Source organism: Peromyscus eremicus, chromosome 16_21 (genome assembly GCF_949786415.1).
Source record: "Peromyscus eremicus chromosome 16_21, PerEre_H2_v1, whole genome shotgun sequence".
Lineage (NCBI taxonomy): Eukaryota > Metazoa > Chordata > Mammalia > Rodentia > Cricetidae > Peromyscus > Peromyscus eremicus.
This window is the reverse complement of record NC_081432.1, coordinates 16,559,896-16,574,325: the sequence shown is the minus strand read 5'-3', so window position 1 is coordinate 16,574,325 and position 14,430 is coordinate 16,559,896. Positions and strand designations below refer to the sequence as shown.

General features: G+C 43.5%; 1 protein-coding gene across 1 annotated transcript in view; it reads left to right on the top strand.

The window, feature by feature from the left end:
• Ank3 (ankyrin 3) overlaps window positions 1-14,430 on the top strand; it is a 594,813-nt gene that overhangs the window by 518,529 nt on the left and 61,854 nt on the right. Inside the window, exons 27-29 of the mRNA XM_059281286.1 lie at window positions 5,392-5,498; window positions 10,065-10,289; window positions 12,964-13,118. Coding sequence (XP_059137269.1) covers window positions 5,392-5,498; window positions 10,065-10,289; window positions 12,964-13,118 — 487 coding nt within the window. The remainder of the gene's footprint in view (window positions 1-5,391; window positions 5,499-10,064; window positions 10,290-12,963; window positions 13,119-14,430) is intronic.

Sequence of the window (14,430 nt, the reverse complement as noted above, 5' to 3'; positions counted from 1 at the left end):
CCAAGTGGGTATGCGAACTAATCCCCTAAACACACGCACCCCTTACCCATGGCCAGAAGAGTCTGGAGGGTAGTCAGCACACTTGTAGCCATAGAAGTGGAAGGAGAAAAGTTGCTGGCTGTCACTATGCCCAGGAGCAGGCCTTGGCACAGGAACATGGCTGTTGGACCTCGGCCAGCCCTTCTAGCTGCTTCCCTGAATCAACGGCTCAAATGATTGCCCCACATTTCTAGAGTTGATGTGAACACTCAGTGTGGGCATGGAGAGGCCCACCATCACCTTTGAGTTGGCTCCAGTCAGTAACCCGCAGCAAGGGTCACCCACAGGAAGTGAGAAAAGGAGTTGCCCCGTTCAGCTATGTGTCTCCGCCCCAAAGCTGAACGTCTTCACTAGGCCCTACTTCCATGCTGTGAGACCTCGGAACTGGGTCTCATGTAGCCCATTGTTGGCCTGGAACTCACTACCTCATTGAGGGTGACCCTGAACTCCTGACCCTCCTGCCTTCCCATTCCTAATGCTGAGATTATGGGTGTGTGCTACTCTCCCCGGGTATGTGGTGCTGGAGATCAGACCCATGCCCTTTTGAATGGTTATTGGTAGAGCTAAGGCTAAGCTTTGGAGCCATGTGCAGTGATGGCCAGGACACTTTGAAATTAACATTGTTTTCTAAAGTTAATAGATGCTGGCACGTCACAGTTCAGTTTTACCTAAACTCTAGCCTGTACAGTGTCTCCGGAGACAGTTGGAAAGGAAATTAACCAATTCATGATCTGCCTGTAGAACTGCAGGTTCGATTGAGTTGCCATTATTTTGTTTTAGAAAGCTTCCCTATAGGAAGAACACTCTGGTAGCTTATATTTAAGTTATTCAGACTCACTTAGGGCCACTCATAAACCTGAACCAACCTCCAGGAAAGAGAAAAGCGAACTCCCGAGGAGAGATTACTCCGGCACCTAATATTGAAATGCTGCTTTTTGGAGGTACATCAGAACATTCTAGCTCCCTAGTGTGGTCAGGTCTACCATCTGCTCAGCTGTGTTGTGACTGGGCTCTGAGGGTGGCAAAGAGCTTCAAGAGATGAGGAGAGGAAGCAAATCTAAGAGGGGTGTGGGATCCTGGCAAGCTGGCACATCCTCTCTAGTAAATATTGCATGATGGCAGGATACCTTTCTGTGTGGTATAACTCATGGTTTCAATAATTCATGTCACCGGGACGTTACTCTTGAGTGCTGGAGGTAAATAATTTACTGTAATTAACAAAGAGGCGGAAGATTATTAATTTATCAGACTTAAAAAACAAAAAATGGTCCAAGTGGAAAATAACCCCAGGGCCTCACACATTCAAATTGTAATTTGTCCCCACAACCCCCAACCACCACCACCACCAAAAATATTGAGTAGCTTTGCGTCCAGTCCCTGACCCTACCCTGACAGCTGGCTGCTGACATCTCTAACAGCTGGTCCAAGTAGTTAGTAGATCTGGCCAGGCTGAGGATGAGTTTCTGAGGTGGTTTATTGCTGTCTGAGGTTAAGATCCAGGTTCTATCCAATTGTATTAGATTCTTTTTGTTTGTTTGTGAAGTTTCTGGTAGGTATATGTTCCTGCGTGCATATATCTGCACCAAGTGTAAACAGAGTCTGTGGAGGCCAGAAGAGGGTGTTGGATCCTCTGGAACTGGAGTTACAGATAGTCGTAAGCTTCTGTATGGGTGTTAGGAACCAAACACAGGTTCTCTGTGAGAACAGCCAGTGCTCTGAACCACTGACCCATCACTCTAGTCCCAGCACTAAAACACACACACACACACACACACACACACACACACACACACACACACCACACACACACCACACACACACATACACACACACACACACACACACACACACTCTGACTATATCTTCTCTTTGTTGAATGCAGTGATACCCATTTCTCATTCATTTTTTAATTTTCCTAAGACCTAGACAGTAACCTTCATATAACTGTTCTACAGATTATTTTTTAAATGTCAGAGCTATTATGTTCTTTAAGGTTGAGGAGATAGTTCAATCATTGAAGGACTTGCCACTCAAGTGTGAAGACATGATTCCTGGCCCCAGATCCTTGTAAAAAGTAAGGTTTGGCAGCATGCTATAATCTCGGTGCTGAGGAAGTCGAGACAGACGATCCCTAAGGCTTGCTGGCCAGCCAGCCTAACCAAATTGGTAAGCTCCAGGCTAGTGAGAAACCTTTTCTCTCAAAACCCAAGGTGTAAACAACTCTTGAAGTATGATACGCAGCGCGCGCGCACGCGCACACACACACACACACACACACACACACACACACACACACACACACTCACACACACTCACACACACCATGCACCTACATGTACACACACAAAATGAATCATCTGAGTCATTCGGGGTATATTTGCAAGTTCAGGGTTTTTTTGTTGTTAGTTGGCTGGTTGGTTTAGTTTGTTTCGTTTTTTGAGGCACGTTCTCATGTAGCCTAGGCTAGACTACAAATCACTCGCTATATAGCGAAAGATGACCTTGAGCCGCTGCCCATCCTCTAGAGCACCAGGATTACAGATGCACACCCCCGTGTCTGGTTTATTCTGTGCTGTGTATTGATCGAGCATAGGGCCTCCTGCATGCTAGGCAATCAATCACTCTGCCAACTGACCTGCATCCCTGGCGAATTCTGACTGTACTGCCAAAGCCGTACAGCTGAAGTCGAGCATCAGGCTGTCGTACAAGCTAGACTCGTTAGGAGAAAAAGCAGCCTCTGCGTGTATGTTGCGCCCTGATTTTTCTCCCCAGGGACTGTTGCTGGTTGTACTTTTCTGGTTGCACTTGTCGTATTTGCTTCCAGGTCTCCAAATAAGAAATGTGTGTTATTGCTTGGTAGATTTTCTCCATTGGGGAAATGACTTTATTGGTTTCCCCAATTGGAAAAGGAAGCTTTAATGTTTGTGTCTGTCTCCCTTCCTCAACCGTGTGTGCTTCTGACCTGCTCTTTCCCAAGGAGTTGTACTTCATGTGGGGTTCTGTCTGTATTTCATATGTAGACATGTATTTCATATGGACAAAATAAGTTTTTTTTTTTTTGTTTTTTTTTTTTTGGTTTTTCGAGACAGGGTTTCTCTGTGTAGCTTTGCGCCTTTCCTGGAACTCACTTGGTAGCCCAGGCTGGCCTCGAACTCACAGAGATCAGCCTGGCTCTGCCTCCCGAGTGCTGGGATTAAAGGCGTGCGCCACCACCGCCCGGCCAAAATAAGTTTTGTTTTTTGAGTATAGAATATCATGTCACCCCCATCTTGTCTAGGTCACCTTGCTTTCTGTCTCCCAAGTGCTAGGATTACAGGCAGATGCCACCCTACCCGGCTAGTATTGATATTTTTATACCTCTTTAAGAACTATCCTTGAAAGCCAGGCGGTGGTGGTGCACGCCTTTAATCCCAGCACTCAGGAGGCAGAGGTGGGTGGATCTCTGTGAGTTCAAGGCCAGCCTGGTCTGTAGAGCGAGTTCCAGGACAGCCAGGGTTACAGACAAACCCTGTCTCAAAAAAAAAAAAAAAAAAAGTAAGTACTACCCTTAAATGTGTTGTTTATTAAACCTGAATTTCAATTTTACTCTTTAAAGAAAATTCCCTAGAATTTGTATTTACTTCTTCTTTGGACATTCCAGTCACTCATCCCATAGGGCTTGCCCACATGGTCCAAACCTTCTCTGAGTGTGTTCTTAGTCTTGTCTCTAAATTTTGATTTAGTCCTTCCTTCATTTGGTTGGAGTATGCTTTGTAGTATTACCCTTGTGGACTATGTGATTAATCCATTTTTTTAGGTTTTTTTTTTTTTTTTTTTTTTTTAGGTTTTTAAGTATCCAGACATACCTGTTCATGAACTTGGTTTGCCTAGTCAGGGAGCTGGGAGCTGAAAACTCATTTCCTCTTAGAACACTTGAGGGATGACTCTGTCATCTTGGCCATATTTTTGCTGTTTGCAGTAGGGTGGAGGTTTGAAGTCTGTGGTCATCTCCGGCTCTGGGTTCTGAAATTTCATGCTGATGCACCCGAGTGGGCACAGTGGTGTCTTCCCTCTCCCACGCTCCTTGGCACACAGTGCATCCTCTGAGAACACAGGCTTCAGATCGGGGAAGCGCCTGGAGGTCCCTTGTTATCTGCTCTGTCACTCTTTCTGCTTCTAGAACTGTCTGTTGATCCATTCGTGGAGGAGGACTTGAACCTCTTGTGGTGTTCTTTGATTTCTTATATTTTCTCACCCTTTTAATTTAATATGAGAGAGAGAGAGAGAGAGAGAGAGAGAGAGAGAGAGAGAGAGAGAGAGAGAATGAATGTGTGTGTACTCAAGTCTCCTCTCTCCACTTCCCATCTCTGTAGGAGTGCTGGCTGGCATTACAGATGCTTGTACTACATCTGGCTTTTAATGTGGGTTCCAGAGGTTGAACCCAGCTCAGCAGGCTTGCATAGAAGTACTTTTCCTGCTAAGTTATCCCTTCTGCCCTGGGTGGCCACTTTAATTCAATCAAGTCTTTGTTACAATGAGGCAAGTACTTTGGAGCCTCTGAATCTTAGTTTTGCAGCCCTGACGTGATCTTTGCGTCCATTCCCTTTATAAGTTCTACGTCTTCATCCACTTTCTCATAAAACTGCGGACGAACGCTCACATGCTTGGTGGGATTTTTCTTGGTATGTTTTCATAGCCCCACCGTTTAGCTCATGTCCTTACAAGACTATAGCATGCTTGAGGCTACCCAGCCCTCCGTCAGAACCTTCTTGGGCTTCCTCTTCTTCAGCAGCCATCTTTGTAGACACAAACACCTATTCTATCTATGTTGACCATGGACAAACGTTCCCACTTTAGAAATGACAGAAAGTGAACCTCTGGCTTCCAGATCTTCAACTCTCAGGCATTTCAACTTGCCCTCTGCTACTTCCGAGTTTCTATATTTTCATCAGGCTTTCTTGGTGGGAGACTAGACTGTTGTCAGCCACAGTGGCCCATGGGTGTTAGAGTCATCAGGATTGAATCTGTATTTTGAGAATGGGGAGAGATTTTAAAGTTGTAGGATTCATTTGGACCAGAAGTGAGCTGCTGAAAAGCACGCAAATTAATTTCTCAGTGTTTCCTTTACCATACAGATAATGCCAGGGTGCTTTCTTACGATTTCTACATGAAATATTTTGTCAGTACACTTTATTTTTTAAATGTTCTTCTATACAGACCCTAATGTAGACCCTATGAACAGGATTTACAAATTCTTTATATTGAATGTTAGCTTCTCCAGGCTTATAAAGAAATATAGATATATTTTGTATGTATAAAGAAAGCTGGTGTCTCATGAGGGTGGTTGATGTTGCTCTCTGTTTCATTTTTCAGCACCTGACATTCACAAGGGAGTTTGATTCAGATTCTCTCAGACATTATAGCTGGGCAGCAGACACCTTAGACAATGTGAACCTGGTCTCAAGCCCCGTGCATTCTGGGTAAGTGCCTGCATGTTATCTCTCCTTATTCCATTCCACTCACATTGCATTTATTATTTAGCGTTATCCATGCATATTGAAAACCTCCATATCTGTGGATATATTCACCGATGAAATACATGCTCATTCGTGAGAGTGTGTGGTTTGCATTTGTAAATCATTTAATAAGTACTTTGGGGGACAAGTCTGTCTGTGTTTATTCCTAAAAGTAGAGTATCAGAAAAAAAATCAATTATTGATACAGCAAAATTTCCTGACCATTATGGTCTTCTAGAAATCTTTAAAATTCCTTTCCAATGAAAAAGATTTAAAACCAAGTTATTTTTCTTAATTTTATTCTAAAATGAAGCTTTTTAAAAATATATATCTGATTATTCTTCCCTATAAAAATATGAAGTATAGAGCTGGGAAATAGTTCAATCGATAAAGTGCTTGCCACACAAGTATGAGGACCTGGGTTTGATTCCCCAGAACCCACATAAAAAAGTTGGGCATGGTGCCTCCCATCTGTCATCCCAGGGAGGGAGAGACAGTATGGACAGGCAGATCACTGGGGTCTGCAGGCCCACTGCCCTCGCCTGATGGCTGAGTGCCGAGTCAACGAGAGACACTGTCATTGGCTAAGGAGACAAGACTGACAGCACCTGAGGAACAGCACCCCAAGTTGACCTCTAGTTTCCACATGCACATGTACACAGGAGCACCCCTAACCACATGTATATACACACAGGAGCACCCCTAAACACATGTATGTACACACAGGAGCACCCCTAACCACATGTACATACACACAGGAGCACCCCTAACCACATGTATGTACACACAGGAGCATGCCCAACCACATGTACATACACAGAGGAGCAATCCCAGCCACATGTACATACACAGAGGAGCATGCTCAGCCACCTATAACCACATTCGTCTACACACACACAAATGTGCACATATGTGCACACAAACATCAAATGTATTATTGATTCGCCTCACTCACTGAGCCAAGTGTCCCTGTAAGCAGCGCACTCTGTCTTCAGTTCCCTCTCATTTGATATCAGCCCCTTTTTAATTGATGATTTGTTTTGTGCGGTTGCCGTTTTCCAAAAGAAGCTGTAAACTTGAAAGCTTCCAATTGACTTTGGCACCTTCTACGTTCCTGAAATAAAATTGCCAATGAAGTTATAATTAGGGAAAAAAAAGAAATGAATCTTAAAAGAAAATAAAGAAATCTTTTAAAATGACATGATACCAATGCATGTGCCCCCGAAGTGCTGATAAGAACCACATTAAAGGGTTCCTCGTCCCTGTCTCATGGCAGAAAACTGAACAGTGACCCGCTGCAGTCAGTGAAATGATAACCAGTGTGCTTTCAGATGCTGGATTCTTTAGTAGGTAATTCACTGATGAGATCACTGATAGCCATATAAATGGGAGGGAAAATGTTTGCTAAGATAATAAATACTAGGCTAGTGAGTGGATAAAGCACTTGAGCAAATATCCACCCGATCCTAAAGCCCGATGAGGCAGCAGCAACTATATTTCCAGCATTCCTAAAGAGAGATGGGGCAGAGCTGGAATCGCTGGAAGCTGGCTGGCCAGCTCGCCTGCTGTTTGCAGCAGTAACAACAGACTTCAACCAGGTGGAAACTGAAGACCAGCAGCTAAGACTGTCCTCTGACTTCTACATGCACACTGTGGCACACACACACACACACACACACACACACACACACACACACACACACAGAGGAACCATACATGTATGCTATACACAGGCACAGCATGTACACACATTAAAATAATAAATGTATCAGGGTATATTTCTTTAATTTCTCTCAAACACAGCCAATGTCAGGACAGCCAGAGAAGTCCCACTTGGAGTTCAAAGCATTGATACCAGGTCTGAGGACTGTGCTCCACAGCAGCTAAGGCAAACGTGTATTCCAGGCTGTCCCACAAATGCTCAGTGCCGTGGTTTCATTTTCTGAGTTTTTCCTTTTGCTTGTCATTGACATTGTCTGTTGCTTGCTTCTAATGACCGTACATTAATTTCTCCCATTTGCTTTCTAAATTATTTTGCAGCTACTCGTCTCCGCTGCCTCAGTATGACTCAAGGTGATAACCGTGTCCTCTGTGTACTTTTTTCATTTATGTGACATCCCTCAGTTAGATGGCGTCAGTGTCTGTACAATGTCCGCACTCGTCACCCTGCCGTTTGCAAAACGAGACGCCTCTGCCTAGCAGTTATAGGGTCGCGCGTGGCGCTCGTGACGCAATCTGACCAGCAACACGATAGAGATTTTGAAAGATCACCTTTGTGTGTTTCTCTTTGTTTCTACAACCTGTGTTGCATGTCGTTTGGGTTTTGCTCAGGTCTTATACAGAATGAGTTTGGAAAACAAATCACTGTGTTTCACACTCATGGCCTACCTAACCCACCCACACCTTTCCTCCCTCTGTTAGCTCTATGAAATTAAAGATTTTGAATGATAAATGGCTGCAAGCACCGACCATGTGCCATGTACTCTGTAGAGTGTCCAGGAGGAGGTTCTTCCAGATTGTCATTCACATCCTCTTATTCACTCCATCGATTCTGATAGTCTTTGTAGCTGGCACAGTCTTAGACTGCCCCCCAAAACCTCCCTATGCTACCTTCAGACCACTCAGCTAACGTCACCCTACATCTCTGTTTGCGCGTCCATTTGTTAGTCTTAGTAGCCAAATCTCACCTGTGCCGTTTCTGAGCTCACGAAGCAAAATTTTGCTCATAGATTGATTCAGCTGACATTGGCCATGTGTTTGCTGTATGGGGACTCTGCTGGGCCGTGCGGGTCAGGTGGTGAATATGCCAACCCAATCTGAAATGCTGCCTGTATTGTTGAGGCTCAGCTGTTGCCCAGGCACACACTCCAGTGTGCATTTGCACTAGCACAACCACGATTTCAAGCCCAGGGTTTGTGCTGAGTCCTTCTTCGCACACCTAGTGATGATAATCGATCTTCACCACTAATTACAAAGAAAACTGAGACTTTTGTCCTATTATCTTGTTACAGTAGTGCCTTTGTTATTGAACTACATCAGCCAATGATGCTCATGTGTGCACGCACACACTATATAATACATGTGTGTCTAAGAAAACTCAGCACTTCAGAACACTTTCATAGGAGCTGCAGGCCATTCTGCATTGGATGCAATTCATGTTGGTGAATAGAAGCAGATTCCCATTTTCTTTGGTGGAAAAGGGAGACTTTTCGTTTATTGTCTCCTTATTTTCAAGACAGCCTTTCCCCCTCCTGACTTGCATATTCTAGAAGCAAAAGTCTCTCAAGATAGCATCATAGCAAGCACACGAAACAACAGAGAGAGAAAACTAGTTAAATCCAAACCCTAAGCAAAAGGTGAGTCCCCTTCGCTGGTGAGCAGTTGATAACAGAAACACACTCAGCTGAAGGGCTCTCTCCACCCCGCTGGGGTGCCCTGTGGGAGATGGCAGGCCAGTTTGCTGAGGAAGTCTTCCTTGCCAAGAAACCCACAGCTACGTAGGGGCTTCAGACCTGTTGGCAGGATGTTAGTGCCATGCTTAGATAATTACATAGACAAGAATTTTGATGGATAGGATTATTTTCTTAAAATAATACTATAGGGAGCCATAGCGTTTGCAGAGGATCACTCTCTGGTGCTACTTGAATCATGTGTATATTTCAGCTATAAAAATCATCATGTAAGGATACGTTTGTGTTGCATCTGTCTATTGGTTTTGCGTTCACCGAAGTGCCCATTGCTGACAGAGAAGGCTTTCCACTGATCTAGCTACATACAGGAAAACCATTTTCCTTATTAGCTTTGACATAAAGCCTGATGACAAACACAGACACTCTCAGAAATGATGTTTCGGTTCTACTTCCATTACCGCAGGGCATATTCAAATATAGGGGATTTTAATAGCTTTTTAGCCTCTATTGTTTAAACGGTTATTGAAAAGATTCAATCCCTTTCCATCAAAATCTTAGCAAATCTAGTCACCTGCTTTTATTTTTCTATTTCATCTTAGTAAAAATTGAGAGTGTTGGTATGAGTGAATTGTCCCTTTGTGTCACAAGTTGTGTGTTTTATACTATGCTGTGGAGTCTCGTCTTATGTGTACTGGAGTGAGGTCCCATAAACAGGTTAGGGGAGAAACTAGAGAGAATGAAAATGACCCTTGACTGTCGCCTGAGCCATCCTCAAAGGCTACAGAAAATGGTGGGGATCTTTTTTTTTTTTAAATCTGCATCCCTTTCATAGATAATTTTAATTCAATTGAAGACTATCACTGTTCCTTCTTTGTGCCTCCAGTGACTTCCTTGCCTCCTGGGAGGGAGCTTCCTGCCACCGAAACCCAGTTGTCTTTCCATCTTTGCCCTGAGTCTGAGATCCGTGCATGTCTGATGTGACTCCACAGTAGTGACCTCCAACTGTTGTTTTAGAGAAGGCACAGCAGCTGCCTTTTCCTACTGTACATTTTACGTTGAGTTTCAAACTCTGTGCCGAGTTTACTTCTGTCCGTGATGGCATCTGATCTTCCTCCCGCAGGTTTCTGGTTAGCTTTATGGTGGACGCGAGAGGGGGCTCCATGCGAGGAAGCCGCCACCACGGGATGCGCATCATCATCCCTCCACGCAAGTGTACGGCCCCCACCCGCATCACCTGCCGCCTGGTAAAGAGACATAAACTGGCCAACCCACCCCCCATGGTGGAAGGAGAGGGATTAGCCAGTAGGCTGGTAGAAATGGGTCCTGCGGGGGCACAATTTTTAGGGTAAGTTTCTCCAGATTTTACGTTGGTCCTCTCACCACGTCTTTGATTTTCCTTTAGTCCTTGCTAACTCAAGACATTAACTCAAAACGGCTTCATGAACCTCACTGGGGACTTGGGTGTGGTGTCAAAGGTCACCAAGCTGCATAATAGGCTGTGGGTCCTTAACTCAGTTACTGGCCAAGGCACTTACTAACCAAGAAGCATGCTTTCTGCCCCCTCCCCCCACGGGTGCGTTGGATCCCTGCGGCCACCCATGGAAGTCAAGGCACCATCCTTAGAAACTATTACAGGTGGAATGAATGATAGCACCTCACTGCATAAATGGCTACCTTTCGGGCACGTCTCTTTCAAAACGTTTAACTCGGAGAGACATAACCCACTGGGGTGTAGGGTATTTTACAAGAAGGAACACTGAATTTTGCTTCATTGTCTGAGGTGGCACTTGGCAAGGCAGGCAGGCTCTGTCGTGATGGACAGTGTGTTCACAATCTCCCCTTCTTGTTTCTCTTCCTGCTGCATGGATGTTACTCAGTAAACTGCACCTTCCTACCCATCCTCCCCCTGTAAATGAGGGCGAGAGCTTGGTTAGCCGAATCCTGCAGCTTGGGCCTCAAGGAACAAAATTTATTGGGTAGGATCTTCATAGACAAGATCAGAATGTCTACAATTTTTTTCCTTTCCATTTTCAATTTTTTTTTTCTGTCACACCCATAGTCGTCTTCTTCTTGTCTTCAGTTTGTTCTTCTTCTTCTGGTTTTCTTTTTTTCACACGCTTTCAGTCGATGTGTGTCGCTGAAAGAACACACCCATAGTGGCTTGACTTGGTGTGGCATCTCTGCTACCTTGTGCTTTCGAAGCATGTGGGACTCACCGCAAGCATTCCGCTAACGTTGTGCATCCGTCGACCCACCTTTAATTTGAAATGTTTCTTCTCTGTGTACTTATTAAAGCTAGACCGACCGTCTCATTTTAACCAGTGTAAGAGAAGGTATTTGCAGGCTTTGGATCAATGTTTGCCACAAATGCTGTGTATGTGTGTGTGCGCGCGTGCACGTGTGTGTCTGTTTGTATGTGTAAGTAGAGTTAGAAAGCACTTATGGCACAGTGTAACCTTTATGGGCTTTGAGAAGTAAAAGAAGTCAACCAATGAGTAAGATAACTTTGAATGTGTCAAGCACACAAGACGTTTAAAGAAATGGGACTGGGGGCGGCCGGGATGTTCTGTTGAGTTGTCCAAAGTCTTTTGTCCTGTTTAAGCTGAAATGTGTCATTGTTTGCTTGTCTGACTGTGTCTGCCTTGGCAGTTTGCATGAAAAGCCTGTTATGAATTGTCCTGCTTGGCTGTCCCCTTGGTCAAAGACCCTGCTCATACCTTCTCTCCAGCATTGTCGAGTGTCCTACACAAAGCCACAGAGACAGTATTGGACACATTGACCTGCAAAGATCGTATCTTGTTCTCAAAAAATAAAATGATACCTAATGTCTGAAGTATGGTTTTAAAATTATGGGAAATTTCTTAATAACACTGATAGGAATAATTGCTCTTATTTTTACTTATTAAAGAAGAAAGGCATTATAAAAATTTATAATGATTTTGGCCAAAAGTAAAATCATGATATTTAATCAGTCTCATTTCAAAATGAATGCTTTTATAAGTAGTCGGATACTCATGTTATTTGTGGTTTTGATCTTTACAACAATCTCTCTTTATGCTCTGCCTACTAAAGCCTATATTTGTTGCTACCATGTGTATAGAAACAGCTAGGTTAAGACAGGTTACATATAACCTCTATAGAGAACAATGATACTGTCTATTAAGCATCACCCGAAAAGCTGCACAATCCAACTACATAAACTGTGTGTGATTGTGGTCTGCTTACTTCCATCCATCTTTTTATCCATAATTCTGTAAAACTTAACAAAACAATTTCCGGTGATTGGATTGGCAATCTTCAATACGCAGCCATTCTCCTTCATTCATTTGTGAAAGGACACTGTCAAAAGTTAACGTCTTCCTGTGACAATTTCAAGCTGACATGTGCTCTTCCAGAACATTCCAGTATCCCCGGATAGGTGGTGGGTCAGGTCAGGCAGAGAAGCTACCCGTCACCTATTCACAAATGGAACAATCAGAGAAACCGGTTTTCCTGCAAAATCATGCAAACTGTTGGAGGGACTAGATTATGACAGCGTCTGCTTTATTCCTGAGAGGAAAAAAATAGAGAAATGTTCTTCAGAATTGGAGTAAATTTCTTTGTTAAAGAGATGACTGTGTCCTTTTAACTCATTAGCATCTTGTATTATATAATGTACCTATTATGTTTTTTTATTTAAAAAAAAAAAATGGACCAGCTTTCTTTCTTTAGGGCCTATTTTAGTCACGCTTAATTCCTTCACTCAAATTGCCTATTTATATGTGTTTAATTCCCCCCCCATTCAATTTGACGCCTAACACACAGTAGGCCTTCAAGAACTATTTGTGAATGAATGATGGCATGTTATTGGGCTTGAAATATTATTTACTTAGCGATGATTCTGCAGCTTTGAGACCCAACCCAAATGGCACCTCTGATTTCCAACTCAGTACTGTTAATGAGACTTTTTTTTTTTTAAAGAATTCTACCATCGATACGTTTAATTTGGTCCAAAAATCATGTGGCTTTTTGTTTTCTAGCCCTGTCATCGTGGAGATCCCTCATTTCGGGTCCATGAGAGGAAAGGAGAGGGAACTTATTGTTCTCCGCAGTGAAAATGGCGAGACCTGGAAGGAGCATCAGTTTGACAGCAAAAACGAAGACCTCACCGAGCTCCTGAATGGCATGGATGAAGGTAATGATGCCCCTCGATTCTGTGGGCGCGGACAGGCAGAATGCAAGGGACTGTGCAGCGTGAGTGACGTGCTGCTCGAACATTCCCTGATGCAGAATCCAGGGCCTTCCACATGTACTGCTGTTTTCCATGCCTACGCTCCCAGCACCAGCACAGTTCAGATGGACAAACACCCTCATTGTTCTTTCGTTGTTTGATCAAATTCATCAGTCCTTCCAAGACCCGAGAAGGCTTTTTTTTTAGTTAAAAGAGTAACACGAGGGGGTGGGGGTGGGGGATCCAATGGGAGTATATAGTACTTGCCTACAGCATGAGCATTTACAATATGTTTTTGGAATTTTCGTTCCATTTTCTCTTAACTTATTTCAACATCTTTCATGATTTTTTTACTGTCTCTTGAGCCATAATGTTTTTTTTAAAAATAACTGTCAAAACTTATTAGAGTCTGTGTGTTTTGATGTCTTATTCTTTGAGCTAGTGAGGCTAGTGTGTGGCTACAGGTCTCTTTCACATACATTCCTTTTTGGGGGGCACGGGTGTCTGGAGGTATTAAGATAGGATTTCACGTAGCCCAGGTAGTAGCGGATGACCATGAACATGTGATCCTCCTGCCTTTGATGTCTCAGAGCTAAGATTACAGTTGTGTGCTGCCGTGCCTGGTTCACACTCCTTGAGGTTTTGTGATGCTTAGAACTGTATCAGTTTTTCTTAGTAAATGGTGGGTACCAACTGGTGGGTACCAAAGCTAGAAGAGTACACATGTAATGCAGTTTTCCTTGAGATGAAACATAAGGCAAGTTAGAGAACTAGCTCGTGAAATGATGCTGTGGAAAGGAATCCCAGCTAACTGGGACAGCGACTTTTCCTCCTAATTGGTGTAGATTCCACAGCTGTTTTATGTCACAGGGGAGATCTGTTCCATAAAATCAAAATCGGTTCTTTTATCGTTTTATTCACTGTGTTTGGAGTTCATCTACCAGGGTCTCTTGTGGGTTCAGACTGTGGACCATGGAGGTAGACAGATTTGGGATGTTTAAAGAATGAAGGAGCAAGTCCCTGGACCCCTGTGAGCCTAGAAATAGAAAGTGTTCTCTTTATTTGTACAGGGTTACCATTAAGATGAATAAGTAATTACGTGAAGCCCTTAGGAAATAGACTCCTTAAGCTTTTAATTGAATACCAGTTATTGTCACAATTGCTTTCATCTATAGAAAAAAAAAGTGCCATACCAAAAATTTGGTATCGGCTGGAGTCAACATCAACCATGCAATTTCAAGATGCCTATACACTAAGGTAGAAAGAAACTGTCTCA